We start from the raw sequence: 18654 nt of genomic DNA on the forward strand, positions 1-18654 counted from the left end.
GCAACCGAAGTGAAGCAATAGTCGCTGCAATAACTGTACTGTCTCCAAAGTCCACAATGTATTAGGATAAGAGCTATCGGTGCTTCTCCCACTGGCTGTTAGTCATTGCGTTTAAATGTTGGTTGTGTTTTAAATTGCAGATGCAGATATTTCGACTTTAAGAATCAAGAATGAAGACATCCTACCCAGGATCGATAGAAATAGGGGTAAGCTAAAAGGGAGGGCCAAGTATTGTACACAAAAGAAAACCCATTGTTTTGCTATCGACATAGAAAGTGCTCTTGGAACGGACAAATAATGGTCCGATCCGAAAGGCCAACAGCAACGTGCTATTATTATCAAGAGTAAGATACCAACTTTCTTTCTTTGTATAAAAATAAAGGTTCATAAAGTTCAGCTTAAAGCAAAAGAGAATGAAACCACAACTCCGGCAATGATGATATGGGCAGCAAGACGAATGTGTTTCCTCTTAGTCATGTGAGTTCCCGCGAAGAAATCGGGTGTCTTACGTGCTAGTAAAGGATATACAGTAGTACAGCGTTTGACCCTTGCTATTTTCGACCCCAAACTTAACAAAAATTTACTTATAACGAAGAAAAATGATGACATGACATGGATGTGTTTTGCGCTTCTACCATTGCAGTGGCTTCCCCATCCCACCTATGCATGTATATGCCCTCCCCAGTACAATCCCGTAGATGATAGATGCTAGATGTGATGCATCCGAAACAGGAGCCCGCAGAAGTAGTACAGCAACAGAAGCGCACCGAGCTGCAGGAAGCGCTTGAACCAGAGCAACCGCTGGAGTTTGGAGCGCGCCTGGCTCATGCTATCGAGTTCGTCCTTCAGTACGAAGCGCCTGATGCCGAGCATGTAGTTCTCGATGTACGCTGCCCAGTCGAGCCCCTGGACGTCACAGGGGAAGTCGGCGCCGGCCCGGTCTCGACGCACGCGCCGCCCCAGCCCGAGCAGGTTATCGTTGCGGAAGTTCCACTCGTGCATCGCAAAGTACTCGCCTGTGTCGGCCGCCTTCTGGAAGCGCTTGGCGATCTTAGCCATGATCGGCTTGGCGCCCTGGGCGCGCATCAGCACGTCGAACAGGTACGCCGGCAGGAAGTGCAGCAGCACCTCGACCAGCTTGTGCATCAGCCGGTTGGTGCGGAACCGGAAGCCTGGATAGAGCATCACGTACTTGGTCGGGTTGCGGACGGCGCACTGCTGCGTTATGCGGCCGTATTCGTGCCACTTGATGCCGTTCACCTGCCCCGAGGTGCAGTTGTACACACGTATCGGCGTTGCACTGTCAAAGGGATAAAACTCATCCGTCATCAGACGCAGCAGAAACACTAACAATGGACGGCCCGCCCTCCATACGAAAACACTTACATTTTTTGGGCGTTCTCCCAGGCGGCTGCGATCAGCGTGTTGCACACGATGTCGACCGGTATGACGTCCATCGTGCACCGTTCGTCGCACATTATGCTGCTGATGGTACCGCGTCCGATCTCCATCATGATGCCTACCGAAAAATAGGAATCCGACCATCAATCAATCATTCGACCATGGCTCTGTTGCCATGCCACGAGGACACGGTACTACCTACCAGTGATGCCGTACACGTTGTCGATCCAACCGGGGTACGGTTCGGCCACCGCACCCGTCACTATGGATGGGCGGACGATGCAGAGCGGTAGCCGGTCGGCGTACTGCGCCACGAGCTGCTCGGTGATGGACTTCGTTAGCGTGTAGGTGTTCGGATGGGTGCCCTGGAGCTTGCCGGCGATGGCGTTGATGACATCGCCCGGCAGCAGCTGTATGCACTGCATGAATTGTTCCGGATCCATCGGCGGTGGGTAGACCGCCTCGTCGACCTCGCTCCTACACGGGTTGCTGTAGGCGGTCGAGACGTGGACTACACTCTGCAATGTGGTAGGAAAATCGAACCCCGGTAAGTCCCAATCATGTCCTTTATTAAGTCAAACTTCTGGAGCAAGTTCTGGGAACATCGAACAGTACTCACCTGTAGCTGTTGCATGTTGGCGCAAAGGTCCAGTAGTCGCTTGGTGCCGATCGTGTTAAGCAGTGCGGCCTCGATGAGTCCCTCGTTGAAGCGCACGGTGGCCGCGACGTGGAACACCACCTGCACCTGGTCGAGCAGTGTGCGATGGTCGCGCTCGGACAGTCCAAGAAGCGGCAGCGAGATATCGCCCCCGACGCACACCAGCTTTTCGAGGAGCTGGGGCGTCTTGCTGCGCAGCCGGTCGAACACCGGATGCCGGACGAACTCCTTGTAGCGCTGCTCGCTGGTGAGGCCTCGCTTCGGGCGCAGTAGGATGTAGATGGTGCGTAGGCCCTCGCAGGCGCGCAGTAGCTTCTCGATCAGCACCTTACCGAGGAACCCGGTGCCACCGGTCACGAACACGCTCTTACCATCGTAGAACGGTCGTAGCGTATCCGTGGTGGCCGGCTCGGGTACGAGCTCCAGGTCCTCGCCGACGCTCGGGAGGAACTCGTTATTGTTCTCGTCGATCACGGCCAGCGGCCGAGCGTCTTTCGGGCGCACCTGCTCACCGTGCGCTATCAGAGCCGGCCGCTTAAGGCTCAACACCGATGAGACGGTGCTTTCCAAGCTTTTCACGATCATTTTAGGGATCCCTTCGTTCGCCAACTGCTAGAGGATGCTCCGTGTACTAGAATCTCTCGCGAGGATACCGTGGAATCTGTGAATCTCAACCCAGCCTCGGCGGGTTTCGAATCGCTGAAAATCGGGAAAAGAATTAGCGTGTTGTCCCACAAATTGACCTTCGTGCTTCGGCGCATATGAGCTCGTGTTCGGAGCTTTTCACGGTCAACGGGTAATGAACTGAACCGGTAAGATGCTTTTGCTGAGATTAGGAATTCATCACTCTTTGCCGAGCGTTGTTTTGTTTGTTCGAATAATCATAGCCTCATTAACGTCGTGTTGTTATGGGAGACGATTCTGGAGCTCATCGGGCTATCTAGTTTATCTGTCAACCATCGGAAACCTATCCACCGAGAGGTGTCGCTAATATTCCTTCGCGCGTTGCGATTGAGGTCGCACGTTCAACTCAATCAGCCCGTCCCGACCATGCTGGTTATTATTTTATCTATTTATGTCCCACATTTCAAGTACGGACCTCCGCTTCCTCGCTCCTCCCTGGATTCCCCCGGCTTGCTCAAGCCATGCAACTTTGGACCGGTTAGCAATCGTAGCATCAAAGAAGAAAGCGGACTTCTGGTATCAGCCTGAAAAGAAATGGCAATTCCAGCCACCCCAGCGTGCAGTACGTGCAAACGAGATCCCCACACAAGCGGGCTGGTTCCCCCATGCACCCTCCTGCCCACCCTTGTTGCAGTGGCACTGCATTTCTAATGCCGTTCGCCGTTAGTGGCCAGTAGCTTGCGCAGGACTTGCAGCTCTGTTACGCTAGGTACGCCTCTGTGCTCGACGGGTTGGAATGTTGCGTAACGGTCTGGGAAAGCCAACACCACATCAGCTAGCCAGCCAGCCAGCCAGGCAGGCCATTGCAGAAGAGAGTGCACCCGTAACCGGGCACGTACGTACGGCTCGAGAATCTGCCCCCGGGGACGAGGACGAGGACGAGGACGAGTGCGGTGCGTTACATTTTCCTCGCGCCAAGGAACCCGGTGCCATAATCGTTGCTGATGCCCAAATCCCCTCTGCGCAAAGCGCGAAGAGCGTAAGCACTGGATGTCGATCCGGTTGTATAACCGGGAGCTTGGTGGTGCTGTGTAGCAAAGAGGCAAACATGGTTGGCGAGATGGGGTTGCTCCCGTGCGTCCCGAACCCGAAGGAAAGTTCTTGCTGGTGCCACAAAACCACACTTTCTGGGCGATTCAGTAATCGATTCTGGATCTGTACCCTTTGACAACAATTTGTGTTCCAAACAGACTCTTGTTAAGGCTTGCAATAACCTTATTGCACTGTGGGTTTGGACTCTGGGAGATCCTACCAGTACCTATTCTTCTTTAATTTGGTACAAGATATGCCCAGGGACCAGGTCACGGGTGAACGTAGACTTCAGGTGAAAAGATCCACTAATGAGGCACTGATATCATGACAGGTTGCGGGTTGATAGGCAATCGGTAGTTCGGTTTTGGAACAAATCTTCCACATCCTGATGCTTAGTGATTGGTTGATGGGTGTCGCTAGATGAACTGCCGATCTATGTGAGGCATGCAATGTCTGTCCGGTGTGTAGTTCGCGTGATCCCTTCGGGACAGTCTTTCTAACACACTTGCGCCAGAGTCCCTTTGGCTTTCGTAGCCCGGGACTACATTCACTCCACTGCCCCCTTACTTCCCCGTCACTCTCACTCAATCCTTCCCTCGCATCTGCCTCTTTCCCCCGTCTTATCAGGCAACCCTGTTGGTTTGTTTCTTTTATCACACCACACTCACTCTGTAGTTCGCTCGGAAGCGTCACACTTGCACGGGAAAACGGGGGTTTTCTCCGGCGGGTCGGGGGTAGCGGGTTGTGGGTACGTTTGGGGGCCGTCGTACTCGACTCTCCTCCTCGCTGGTGAGGACGCCTCTGGGGTGATGGACGCCGATCCGTTTGTGGCGCGCTCCGAAACTTAACTGACCGCACCGACCGGGTGCACCGTTGCAGCAAGCCCGCACCTGGGCCGCAGTGGGCCCCTCGGGGAGGGTCCGCGAAATATGCCACCCGAAGCCACACATTCAACCACCCTTCTTTGCGCACGCCATCTCCCACCCAAAAAAAAAGAAAAGAAAAAAAGAAAAAAGCAGCGCCCGATCGCTCGCGGTTGCATTATGCACTATTGCATGCACGGGATACGCAGCCACTTGCAGACGCTGCCGTCCGCCGGCGCCTCGACGCTGCGTGCGAAAGAAAGCCTTTTTCGAGCGCGGAGGAAAAACAAAACCAGTTTTTGTTTTTCCACCTCGGGCGCAAAGTCGCCTTCTGCGGCGGCGAGCGTGTTTCTTCACTTCTGCTCAAGCCAAAAACTCCTAATCTCCGCCGCGTGTCTGCATGAGTACTTAAACGTAAATAATTAAACAAGCATAAATATGCAGATTTTAGTGACCTGTTGATAGAAGGAAAAGTCGTCAAAGTAGAGACAACATTTTTGGTAATTGGATAAAAATGGATTTATATGGCGTTATGGCGATTTCCTGTTGTACAATAGGAGTCAACACTCACCATATGGTTGGATAATAGTTGATGGTTCTAAGTTCTGAACAAAGGCTAAAAGGCTAAGGGAGGGCCTAGATGGATGGAAACATTAATGAAACACAACACGCACACGGCATCCAACACGTTCGCAGGCTCAAAACATCAGGCTGTTGATGACGGAGACGTGTGATCTAGATGAAATGAAATATCGGATTCCAAGTGTTGTCCCTAGCTACGCATTACTCCACTCCTGGTGCTGCTGCTTTCCACTCACCCCCGCCGTCCACCCTCCCTTGTACGAGAAAACCCTAACTTTTCGTTCACGCCACATTCATTTATTCTGCTGCTCGCTCGCCGTCGTTCACGTACTTGGTTTCTAAGCGCCTGCGGTACGGATTTGGACGGTTTTGGCGCATCTGGTGTCTGATGTGTAGATCGATTTCTTCGTTTTCATGCCGTCCTCCTTTCTCACCTCTTACCCAACCTTCGACCATTGCAGCAATGTGTCTCTTCCCGAGGCGGTTGAACTGTGTAACGTGCTTGGCGAACGTTCTTGGCGGAGTTTGTTGACCAAGATTTGCCAGCTTCTTCGGTCTTTCACTCTAAACTGCCTTTTAATTGCGCTGCATCGTCGCCATGCGGGCCACAAACCGCTCCATACTTTCCGGCGGGAAATTGCTGCCCAAAGGACATGGCGCAGTGACCTTGGGAAGGAAGTGATGGCGAAATGGTGACCATTCCCAGACGCTAGCGCTGCAGACATGGGCATCATTGAGTTAACATCCATAAGGATGCGTTAGCAAACAACATTACCAACTTGGGCCGGCTTCTTCGTTAGGCAAACAGTAGACAATTCTCTGTGAAAAGAGGTACTTGGTTTGGGCTGGCCGAGTGTCAGAAATCTGCCTCCAACTTTAAGCTGACCCTCCATAGGCCTTTTGCTGCGAGCCTACACGATTACGAATGATTGGCAACTTTTGGCAAAAGAGCCCTTTCAGTTGCGCATACACATTCACATAGCCATGGTTTATTGAAAAGTGAAGGAAAATCACATTTACAGTGGCTGAAATGTTGTTAAGTGCAACCTTCCTTTTCTTCGAGTATTTTGGCAAACATTACGTTCAGGTGAAGACAAATCCATATAAGGGATTTTACTAATTTTCTAACTATAAATAATAATTAATGTATTAATTGTAATTGAAGATAATCAGGCGAAGATCTTACATCTATAATCTTATGTGTACTTGTATGAATCCGGGCCACTGTATATTTGACGCCGCACTGGACACGTGTGCATTAAAACGATCGATTTGAAAATAGAAACGAAAAAAGAAAAGAAAGGTAAAACCCACAAAACTGCCTTTTGACGCAAAAGTGCATCAAAGTGCAAAGTCCGCCCCCCCCCCCCCTCCCCCCTCGCGATTCCTGCAACACAGATTCGGAGTTTGATGCAACTTTTACCCATGGTTTAGTGGCGTTTTGAATGATCGGCTGTTGGATGGTGTTTGCCTGGGTTTTTTTTGCCTAAACATAATTTATTTTCACCCCCACCCCGAATTGTGGAGATGATTGCACAAAGCATGCACTTGCACCTCCGCTGACTTGGGGAGTGGGGTGGTAGTGGTGCATCGCCTATGCCAACCAGTGGGGCACCACAACCCCCTCGCACTGGAGGGGGGGAGAAGTGCATCAAATGCACACGTTGGTGTTACCTTTTCCTTCAATTTCTTTCACTCGTTCTCTAGTGCTTTCTTTCTGTTGCATTTTATGTTAGCTGCAGGGCAAAGCGCGGGGGGGGGGGGGGAACGCAGGGGTGGGCATAGAAAGCAAAAGCTATATGTGTGTTTCCTGCGTTATGCACGTTGGCTGCTGCACCGGACTAATTCACCTGTTTTTCCACCCACACAACCACAAACTAGCGTATCTCAACCGGTGGAGAAACACGAGTGATCTATTTTAACAAATGCCTCCGCTTGCATACAAATGTAACCTAAAGCATTGGCAGTAAAAGAGTTCTTAGGCTGCAAAAATAAAAAACTGGAAGGTATCAAAACATGGGCTCAAACTATCATCATAGGTGATTATTTCTGGCTTGTCCAAATTAGTTCTAACCAAGACTATATGGCAAGCGTATGTTTTACTTAATGTTAAAACAATTTAATTTTATTAAACATTCATAGTTAGGTTCACTGTTTAAAGCTCTAGGACTCATAGGACTAAAGATGCAGATTTGGAACTAGAAAGATTGCCATACAAATTGCTGATCGCGTTCATCCGCACAGGGTTTTGGGCGTATGGACATTAGGGTATGGCAAGACCGTAGGTCGTTTCGGTGAGCTGCAGGGAGCTGCGCCACGCCGAAGGTACGTCTCGCAGGTACAGGGTGCCCCCGAGTTGGTGTACTTGCTGGGTGAGCTCCCGAAGGGCACGGGCGGAGCTGAAGTCTAGCGCCACGAGACGCTCGCAGTCGAGTACGAGTGGCAACGGCAACGTGACGCCGGGAGTTCCGGATACATCGGCCAGCTGACGATGCGCCTCGGCCAGCACGAGCTTTCGGAGTCGGTCGACGCCGGGGTAGAGCAGGGCTGGCACGTTACGCGGACGGATTCGGCGGTAGCGGGTGTCGGTGGTGGGATCGGTTTCGGTGGTACAGTCGGCACGCGGCCACACCGAGTGCCTCAGAGGTTCGAGCAGACTGACGCCCATCCCGCACAGGAGTCCCAGCTCGACGCCCAGGATCAGACACACGGCGAAGCAGAGCGTCCAGGAGAGGAGATCGGCGGGTGAGTGGCGTGGGGGACGCGGAAGTCGGCGCACGATTCCGAAGTCCACCATGGAGGTGACGGCGGCGATCAGTACGGCGGCGAGGGTGGCCCGCGGAATGTAGTAGAAGTAGGGCGTGAGGACTCCGAGGGCGAGCAGCGTGAGGAGGGCCGAGTACAGGCCGGAGAGGGGCGTACGGACACCACTGGCGTGGCTAACGGCGGACCGTGTGAAGGCACCGGTGGTTGGCATGGCGCGGAAGCACGAGCCTACCAAGTTGCAGAGTCCAAGCGCCAAAAGTTCTTGAGTGGCGTCGACAACCGTCTCCGAGGCTGGTGAAGAAGCAAAGAAGAAGGGACAAGTCCGGATGGTAGTTCATGAGGGTTCTAGGGTACACCAAGCTTACCGAACGCTTTGGCGATGGCTACATTCGCCAGGACAGCCACTAGGGGCACAAGCAGCAGACCACTCCCAAGTTGCGCGGTGACTTCGAGGAAGGGAACGGTCGTGTTGCCGACGGTAACTCCTCGCATCGGCCACTCAAACGAAGGCAAGCCAGGCTCAACGTTGCCGGACAGTCGAAAAGGCACCGAACCGTCAGCGGAAGATGCTGACAGATGGTAGGCGAGAATGGCCGATGCGAGAACCACCAGCGCATTGCGGGCAAGCGACACGTACCACAGCGTGCGACGCAAAAACGGGTAGCCCCTGGCCGGAGCGCACTTGGGTAGCTGCTGGAGGGCGATCAGCAGCACGATGCAGAAAACGCCAAGCGCAGTGTCACCCAATTTGGCCTCATTGAGCCTGCCCAGCACATTCATCACCGTCCCGAAGAATCCACCATCGCCGGTAGCCAGCCGGGGAATGCCGAGCAGATTGCGCAGCTGGACGCCAATGATGATGAGGGCTGTGGCGGAGGTGAACGCAGATGTGACGGGCGCCGAGATTAAGCACACGAGAAACCCCAGCCGGAAGATACCCATTGCCAGTTCGACCAATCCGGAGGCGAACGCAAGCACTATCACGTAGCCGGGAGGGCGTCCGGCAGTGTACTGTAAGGTCAGCAGTGACATCAGGCTGGTCGGACCAATGGAGACTTCCTTCACCGTACCGAAAAACACGTACACCAGCGAACCTGGTCCAAGGGAAGAGGAATTAGTTACCGGGAACTCTCATGCTCTTTGTCGAGGTACCTCATTATATTGAAATAACAAAAACCATTAGGAGAACCATTCACTAACTCACCCATGAAAGCTGCATAGAGACCGTACTGTGTGGGAAGTCCCGCTATGGTAGCGTAAGCGATACTCTGCGGGATCATCGTCAGTCCGAGGGTTATGCCAGCAATAAGATCAGAGATGAAATCCTCACTGTCATACCGTCGGATCCAGGACAAAATCGGTATTCGTCTCGTGGGCGAACAAAAGTGTAATCCTCGGCGTATCCAGGACTCCGAGTTGACATCGGAACCGGGTGGTGACAGAGGGACCTCTTTTCCGGAGCGCCCAGCAGGGTTGATTGTGGCGGACTGTGTTTCCGCATCACCTCGCAGATAGCGAAGTTCTTCTTCCTCGTGCACCATTCTGTACCAGAATAGATTGATTTTCATTAATCACCTGCCTGGTTGTCATACATTCACTTTACTTTGTTTTTGTGTATATTTCACCAACCTTTTCACTTCGTTAAAGTCCAAACCTTCAATGTTGCCATATGAAATTTGATTGCTCCAGTTAGCTTCACTTCATGCAGCAGATTTGCTCCCGGACACCACTCTGTTATACTGAAGGACACAGACCCTTTGGGTGTAGCAAATCCCTGGGCGAAAAACTTCGGCTACCGCCGACCCTCTGGTTTGATACTGAGCAGGCTGTTGAACTCGCGGGAAAGTGTCACCCAATTGAACACCTCATTGTTGATTAATTCGGCACTCGCTGCTTCTGCTGCCGTACTGATACGCTGTGCCCTAAGGGGTGAGATCCAATTTCGAGCAAACGGAGATAAAGATACTTCCTCCTTCCTCTTCTCCTTACACTGCACAGGTGCGATTGAGCAAAACATAGCCGAGAGTACGACTGGAGCAAACAGATACCATCGTAGCCTGTTTGCTCTACTGTGCATGATATCTACAATGAAAATCTCCTCCCGCACATCTCGTGACACCGTGGCGCAGCTTCACTGGCCCAGATTCTATCCTCTTGTACTTTATCACTGCTTATCATATGCACATTTGGCTTACCATCATTCCACACCCTCAATGCTTTCAGATTAGTGTACGTTTAATGAAGCCAATGCACCGACGTTCCCGGAACTGCATCTAATGGACAGCAAATTGAGGTTAGGGTCTATAATCTGCCCTTCGTCCTTCGCTTCTCCGTTTTCTTGTTGGTTGATATGCGTTTTAAATCAGTGCTACTGTGCGTGTGCGTATGTGCCGCGATATCGAGGGTAGTGTCACTGTTTGGGCAGGTGCGTAAAAGATGCTACTGTCGACCCTGAAGTATCTCGGTTAACTCTTGCGTTCTAGACATTTTTCTTTCTCAGTATTTGTTAGATTTTATCTGATGATTGGGAATTACGAACGCACACCATACTGTTTTCACATCATCTATTTATTGTACGTAATTAAAGGTTACTGTAACTTCTCCTCTTCTTCATTGTCGGTCTTCGTCTTAATTTTTGTATGTTTCATCTAGCGATTTTGTGTCTCTTTATATAGTATCAATCTTGATAAAAGCTGCTTGTCGCTTGCTTCCTTCTTTTAACTGCAATTTAATTTCACTACCCTTCTACATAAGCGCCCGATCGAATCTGAAAAACTAAGAAGAAGATCTACGACAGCAGCCAAAGCCTTGCTGTGCTGATCGTTTAGATATGTTAGAAATATGACAAATGGGCCATTCTTCAAAACTCAAAACATCTCCGTTGGAAAGCGTCTAGAGTGTCCGCACCAACATCAAGAGAAGGAAAGATGTAAACACCTATTCTCTAGAATCGAAACCAAGTACTAAGTAAGGGCAAAGAGTAGATGAGACGAAAAATTAAAAATGCTGCTGCCTCACAGTGAACTAATGCAATCGTTACTGGTCCTGCGCCCCCGTCCTGATGGAAGGTGTAACTGCACGTTTGTACCTTGTTTTCATCTCAATGCACTCTCTCTCCCTCTTTCCTTATCTTTTCATTTTCAGCTATTTTTGTTTAAGTGTTGGGATTTAAATCTAGTTTGCCGGCATCTTATCTGCCGCATGCGTTTTTGCCTTTTTGGATCCAGCTAGTGCGGAAAGGCCAATTTTATGATAGGTTATGGAACAAAACAAAAAGAAAATAAACGCAAGAAAACGAAATGCTTGCCGTCAGTGCACCGTGTGTTGAAACCTCTTTGGAGTTCACGCCCACACCAAGTAGATCAACCTACGCAAACGTGCGCAGTGATGCGGGGTGGTGGCGAGTTGGGTAAATTTAGAACAACGGGTAGGCCAGTGCAACCGATCCGTTATGGACGGTGCACCTGGATGTAGCAGTACTGTACGCGACCTGCTCAGCGTATCTTCTTGCTGATCTGGTCGATCAGTACATCCACCCGTTCGCTTTTGCCCTTGAAGTTCTTTGGGTGCGGTCCGATCATCTGCACGAACTGCGGCACATCCGGCGAAACCTGTTGGAAAAAGGGGATCCTGATTAGCCTGGTGGGCACTTCGCTATCGGTGTCTGGCTCGGAGGTACTTGCCTGCACGAACTTCGCCAGCGCCTTCATCGTGCGGAACAGGTGCTCCTCGGTCGGCGAACTGTTGAAGAACTGTAGTAGCGCCATCGAGATCTCGACCGCGACGTCGTCGAACACGACCGTTTTCACCTCCTTGCAGGCGATGTTGTGCACCAGCGCAGTCCCGATGTCCAGCAGGCGGGGACAGGTGGCGAGCAGACAGTGGACCGCCACCTTCGTCGTCGCCCGAATGTTGGATGTCGTCTGACCATTGTAGCTCCACTCGGAGATATACAGTAGCCACTCCGATGCGTTGTTGTTCTCGAACAGGTTACACATCTGTAGAAGCGATAGTAGTAAGCTGAATAGTAATCTTCCTCTCGGTACGGCGTGATACTTACGAAGAGTGCGATCGACTGCTGCTCCTCTGGTGGGTGTCGGTCGATGTCCTGGGCAAAGTTCATCAGAACGTGCTCCTTGCGGTCCTGGTGTAGTAGCAGAATGATGTCTTCCTTGAGCGCGGCGTTTGCCAGCGCTCGCAGCAGATGTACGCGCACGTCCGTGGAGAAGCACGTCTGGTCGCGGAAGATGCGGCCCACGAACACTAGGAAGCAGTCACCGAACGTCCAGGCACCTTCGCCGAGTAGCAGATACTGGTGCAACTGGTCGACAGCCTCCTGCTCCTCCTCAGACAGCTTACCGTCGACAAAGTCTACCAGCCGTTCCAACTCGAGCTTCGACTGTAGACACACCGGACCGGAAACCCACAGTTAGGAATTTAATGTTTCGAAACGGGGATCGGACCTTCATCTAGCTACTCACGTCAACTTCGTTGAAGATGATCGGGGGCTCGCGGTTGCGCTTTCGCTCCTCCTCCGCCAGTCGCTCCGCTTCTTCCTCCTCGAGGACCTTCTGTGAGGGAAGCAGGTGAGGGGAGGAACCGTTTGCGGTTGGGCCTCCGTTTGTGCTGGCGTGTGCCAACTCCGCCTCGGTATCTGACATTGCTAGTACCGGGTTTGAAGACTTCTATTCCGCACTGGTATCACCTCCTTGAGTTCCTGGTGGTGGAAGAGACACCCAACATGAGTAAAACCTACGGCCATACCTTGGATGCCTGTAATTTGGATATTCGGTTTGACACCCACTTAGTTTTACTAAATGGCGTAGTACTCCTTCTGTCGTTTTTCTCTGTCTCTCCTATACTCTAGTTTCGCCAGAATGTTTGACTCTATGTCATCCCGTTACTTCTACGCCAGTTCCTACCCGGAGGGCATTGCCACGCTCACAACCGGCACGAGTTGTCACCTTTAAAACCGTCACGCCTCAGTCGTGCGCCGATTTGGGTTTTAGTTAGATGTTTTTCTTTTTGGCAAGAGCGGAGAGCTCTCTCTCCTCCCATCCCTCACCACCGTTGTTGCTGCTTTGTTCCGCGATCCCATCTGCCATGTTGTGTCCCGTGCTCTATTTATAGCGTGCTGTGTTCTGCTCGGAATTCGGCAAAACACATCTTCCTACCAGCCTACCATGTGTTACAGACAGAGATAGAAGATATGAAACCGTTGCGATCCCCATCAAAAACCAACCTTAAAAAGACATGTGCATTGTCAAAAGAACGAAATTGCCTGCACTTTCCCTTCACTGTTCCGACTTACAGGTAGACTTCCTGACATTCTGCCTTTCTCAAGCTAACTTCAATTTTTACCGTCTGCAATTGGATGACGGAGTTAGAGTAATGACGGACGGTTGTCGCTAGGGGTTTCCGCAATTGGCGACACATATGCCGGCTTAATTCACCCCCATCTTCTTCCCCTTCTCCTCTCTACCTCCAAACCACATGCATCCACCTTTATGGTGCACTCGGCGGGAGGGTTTGCGCTGTCTAAATGGGCCAGAACCTTCCTGCACACAGTCCGTTAAACCTCGGTGTCTCGGTGCACCTGAGACGTCCTCCCCTCTCCGTTCCTGCTCAAAATTTCACCCAATTTCGAACCGCCCGTCCGTGTGTCGAGTCCGTGCCGTGTGGGCATGTGGTCGCTATTTTTAGGGTCCCCAATTTTCCGCGCTCCCGATTTCCGAAAAAAAATACGGTAGGCGAACGGACGCACTCACGCAAGACACCGGTGACCGCGGTGCCTGATAGCAAGGCACGGAACTCACATAAGCACACGATGCCGGTTATTTGTGCCGCTCAGAACTTAGTCCTTCAGATTTTCTCGCTCGCTTTTAAAGCCCTTTTTGGGGATTCTAATGCCGTTGGTCCATTTCGGTTCGTTTATACGTCAATCTGTAGCACGTAGGCCTGAAGTACACTCGCATTCGCGCAGGCATCTGTCACACACTAGATCTTTAAGACATCCAACCAATGCACATACACGAGCGGTCACAGGATAAGATTTGGTAACCTTTCCCTTTTGAATCGGTTTTGCGTTTTCCTCGGTTGATTGCGATTCATTTATGCTTGTTTTCCCAGTTTTTGTACAAGTTTTCCCGGACCATACACTTCCGCACGGTTCGGGTTGTGCTAGCAAGAAAAACCAGTAACCGCACTGTGGTGTATTGCAGTGGCTCCGATGTTCCTCCGATGGGCTGGAACTGAGGATGTTTCTTTCGGATGTCAATGTTCTTCCCCCTTACTCGGTGGTACATAACGCTTCTCATCGAAGCGAATTGTTGAAGCTCCAGGCTGCTGTACTCACCACGGCTTGCGGCTCCACGCTCTTTTGTTGACTGGAATTCCGGATCACGGTTTCGGTATGGCCGCGCGCGCGTTTCCCGGGCTGGTGAGGTGTGGTGGGTGTGTGTTTGTGTGTGCCTGCCTGTTCCGAAGCCGCAACCGAACCAACCGGACGAACCAAACTGCGCCACTAGTGCTCCGCTACTGAGTCTGTCTGCTTTCGGTAGCTTTCTTCGGCGCTGTTGTCCGTCCCGGGTCCGGGGTCCTTGAGGGAAGGCGGATAGTGTGCGTATGTGTGGAGGGTACCGAATGCTGAATGGTGGAATGTGCCCGACGTCGACTGAGCCGCACCGACCGGTGTCATCGTCCACCGGGTGCATCAGGTTGTCACGGCGTTCGATTGACATCTTTTTCGGGACAAAAATGCGCACACACCTGCGAAAATTATATTGTCAAAATTTCATATCCATTTTATTGCAAGCGATAAAGACTCTAAAATAATTTGCTCCAAAATGTTCCCAATTTCCCAAATGTGCCGGAGGTATTGCGGGTTTTGTCCATCCCGGTTAACCACTGTGCCGTGGTGTGATTACACCGACACGTTCGGCAGAAAGGCCACGATTGGCGCACGCGCGCATGCATCGATATGAAGACATAGACGACGGTACGAGGCTTGCGCCTGCGTCCTTTTCCCGGGCCGAGGTTTTCCTTGTGTTTTTTTTCCCTTTCCAGCGCCGACCCACGCACGGCACTCTTCGTCGCGCCACCGTTTTTTTTTCTTTCCGGCGGAGGATGGAAATATCGAATCAAACAGACACAAACACCTACACGCGTGCCCATCATATTATCACGGCACGTGACGATCGCAGGTTTTTCTTTCAATGGAAAAATGAAATGAGAGTAGGCTAGAGAAGAAAACTTTTCACAACTCACACTTGACGACATCGGGAAAATGCCTCCGGAGCGTTGGTGTGGTGATGCTTGTGAAATTGTTATTGCATTCCGAAACGCCATCAGGGGCGATCGGAACTTAGCTTGGTTAAAATTCCATTTTCCAAAATATTATGTGGCTTACAGAAATAATCAACACACAGGTTTGGGAATACATTTCGGGGTTTGCTGGGCAATGTCTCCCAATTTTCTCCCATGCCATGTGTGTGTGTTTGTATGCTCGATGGCACATAAATGCATAGGCAGTACGTGTGCATCCGTTCAGGTGGCATTCGTGCATGATTAAGATTTTATTTTCAAACGACAATTTATAAGGTGTCATGTCGTTGGAGGAATATAAACACACCGCGAGTGACTCACGCGGCGAAATAAAGATGCAATAAAGCATTCCAACGGAATGGGGAAAAAACAAACCCAACCGTCAATAAAATTGTTTTCCAAATCTATTAATAGAGCACCCCCTTCCCACTTGGGAGGTGAAGAATGTGCAATCCGCAGGCGGAAAACATCTCCCTCCGAAGGGAGAGTGCAGCATTCCGAACCCGGGGCTGGTACGGAAAAATTTTTGGACACTTTTTCGTCCGTTGTCGTAGGTACGTTCGCCTCCGTTGTCCGTCTAAGTTGCCCTAGCGGAAGACTTCAAAGGCCCGAGGAGGAGGTAAACTCCAGATGTACGCCACATTCTCTGCGGGAAATTCTATTTTCGATACGTAGCCGAGACGGACAGGTAGCTTTTGCCGGATCGCTGGTACCCTCCAGATGGAATCCGGAAGTCTGTTAGTTTTGAAGAAAATACATTTGAAAAAATGTTCATATTTTTCATGCACCAAATGCACTCCAGATAAAATAGACGGCTATTGCCGTCAAATGATCGAAGTTTTGTGCATGCTTTCATTCTGATATACGCTTTACAAAATAGATAAACATTGCATTCAAAAACAATCGCTCGGCAAATATGTATAAAACGTAGCATAATACTCAAGGGAAAGGAAAAACAAGCTGCACTATAGGAGTACGTTTATATATGCTGTATATGTATTTGTTTATGAAACTATATACATATATATTAGTATGTATATATACCTCTCTAAAGTTTGTGGTTCGCTCTTTATTACGCAAATAAGTTTGCCTGCTAGAAGTGAGTTTTTACGCCCGGTTTTTTGTTTTTGTTTTCGTTTCGTGCTTGCTGGCTTGTATCGCTTCTCTTAAAACAATTTCAACACAACTATGACTGAGCTCTGTTTTCCGTTCCTACTTCCGCCGTTCTTTGCTAAAGCTCTGCTGCTAACACTGGCGTGGAGGTTAGCTATCATGTTCCCTTCGCCCCGCTGCTGCTTTCCCCTAGTATTACGTTTAAAATTTGCATAAAATCAATTACAACACCTGATCCTTCCACTTGACACCACGTTAGTTCTGTTTTTGTTTTATCTTCGGTTTTTCCTCCACATAAAACAAACGTGTATGTATATCTCATCCTCCGCCACGCTTCATTTTACTTTCGTGGAAACTCCTCTATTTCCTAATTCATTTCGTTACCAATAACAGCAACCCAACAGCAACGTTTCTCTCCCGGCTTGCTACTACTAAGGCACATATTTGATGATAATGATGGTCTCGACTGAACCCCAACTGCCCCCAACATTTCTCGGCAGCAGAATTAATTAAAAAAACAATTTCCTATTAATGTTTCCTTACCAGCTAGGCTTTCCGCGCACGATTTACTAACGACAGATACGCACAACCACTCAAACATTCAAAACACAACGGCACAGTGTGTTTCTCCCCCCAAAGGTTAGCTTTCGTCCATCCCTAAACTAATCTCCCTTTCCACCTTTTTTTGCATTCGTTTGTTGTTTGCTTTGCTTGCGGTTAATCGTTACCAAAAAAGTTAATAATAATAAAATAATAAAGCACACATTCCCTCCGTACTTTTTAACTCGCTTAGATTCTTCAGGTTGCATCCTTTTGCGAACCTTCCACTTTCGCTTATTTTTTTTTTAACATCCGTCTACACTATGAGAGACTTCCGCCAAAGGCTCGGCTTTAGTATGCTTTGCTGTTTGTATGTTTTTATGTATGTGTGTGCGTGTGTGTGTGTATGTGTGTGTATGACTACCTCCTGGTGCTCCCATTTCCATTAAAATCCTTTCCATCCTCTAAGGCATCCTACCACTATATGCCATTACGTTTGCTATGTTGTGTCTTGCTCAATTGTATGTATGCCTGGTGTGTCTATGCGTGTGTGTGTGTGTGTGTGTGTGTGTTACTATAACGTGAATGGGGAAGAAGAGAGGCTCAGCCGTGTGATAATCGAATAGTTCTACACTAGCACTAAAATAATAATAATCGTGTATAATAAGAATAATATAATTAGAATAAAAATAATCAGATGTAACAAACTTGAAGATATTCTCGCTATTGCACGTATGGATTTGACTCTTATATAGAAAAACTAAACCCCAGCAGCTCCCACTCACGCCCCACCCATTCGCACACACATACACACACACACAACACACTAGCACGCACGCACAAACCGGATGCTGCCCTTTTTGCGCCCTCTTTCTCTCTCTCCCTCCCCAATACCTGTTTTCCTTTCGATTGATCCTCTTTCGTGTCCTAGTCTTTTGGATTCCCCGTTTGTTCATGTTTCTACTTTATGCCCTACTGCGGTTTGTGTCTGATATTGCCTGTTGGCGTGCTGTGTTTCTCTTTGGGCATACTCACGCACGCACACGCAGCTGGCTAACGTTTCGATTCGTCTACTAGCGTGTCCCTATCCGTGTTCCAGTTTTCTCGTTGAAATAGAACATTGATCGACACTTACTCGCTCCCGTTGCCAAACTCATTCGCAAAGAAAAAGAGTAAGAAGTAGGAAAAAGGGACTTGGTGCTGCACTTAACTAACACTAATATACGCGTTGCCCTCTAGAAAGGAAATAAGTGTTTTCGAGAAAGAGAAAGGAACGGAAGGACACTTTTCCATCACGTTATTTCATGTGTCCGTCAAAGTGTCCCTAAATTACATACACACACATACACAAACACGTGCACATTCTTCTTATGCTTAGTAGGGCGTAACAAAATGCCAATCGAGTTCATATAAGTTGCTTTTCCATCTAAGCTCCACTCGCTGCATGTTGTACGTGTAATAGAAAGGGCGTGAAGGGCGGGAGAGAAAGCGGAGTGTCCGAAAGGTTCCCTATCGAGTTTAGGCGACACTAACGTAACGTAAAATTATAATAATCATTACTTAAAGAGCAAAAAAAAATATATATATATATATACCAAAAAGGGAAAACAACCTACACTTAACGATTAAATGCATGCAAGACCTTTGGTCAATCTTCTTTTGTTGTTTTGTTCTTGTCGCGTTTGTCTACGT

At 49.7% G+C, this 18654-nt stretch overlaps 3 protein-coding genes across 3 annotated transcripts; all 3 read right to left on the reverse strand.

Annotated features, from left to right (window-relative positions):
* Positions 1-708: 708 nt before the first annotated feature.
* Positions 709-2644, reverse strand: LOC131290428 (putative fatty acyl-CoA reductase CG5065). Its single transcript, XM_058319582.1, has 4 exons — positions 2021-2644; positions 1604-1919; positions 1387-1519; positions 709-1300 (listed from the first exon to the last, which is right to left on the reverse strand). The coding sequence occupies exons 1-4, from the start codon at positions 2642-2644 to the stop codon at positions 709-711; spliced, it is 1665 nt and encodes a 554-aa protein (XP_058175565.1).
* Positions 2645-7483: 4839 nt separating this feature from the next.
* On the reverse strand, positions 7484-9527 carry LOC131290431 (sodium-independent sulfate anion transporter-like). Its single transcript, XM_058319584.1, has 3 exons — positions 9191-9527; positions 8352-9080; positions 7484-8277 (listed from the first exon to the last, which is right to left on the reverse strand). Exons 1-3 carry the CDS (start codon positions 9525-9527, stop codon positions 7484-7486), a joined length of 1860 nt encoding a protein of 619 aa, XP_058175567.1.
* A 1953-nt stretch (positions 9528-11480) lies between these two features.
* Positions 11481-12647, reverse strand: LOC131290953 (uncharacterized). Its single transcript, XM_058320145.1, has 4 exons — positions 12468-12647; positions 12047-12385; positions 11670-11984; positions 11481-11597 (listed from the first exon to the last, which is right to left on the reverse strand). Exons 1-4 carry the CDS (start codon positions 12645-12647, stop codon positions 11481-11483), a joined length of 951 nt encoding a protein of 316 aa, XP_058176128.1.
* Between the last annotated feature and the right edge of the window lie 6007 nt (positions 12648-18654).

This window comes from Anopheles ziemanni, chromosome X, assembly GCF_943734765.1.
Source record: "Anopheles ziemanni chromosome X, idAnoZiCoDA_A2_x.2, whole genome shotgun sequence".
In the NCBI taxonomy this organism is placed as follows: Eukaryota; Metazoa; Arthropoda; class Insecta; order Diptera; family Culicidae; genus Anopheles; species Anopheles ziemanni.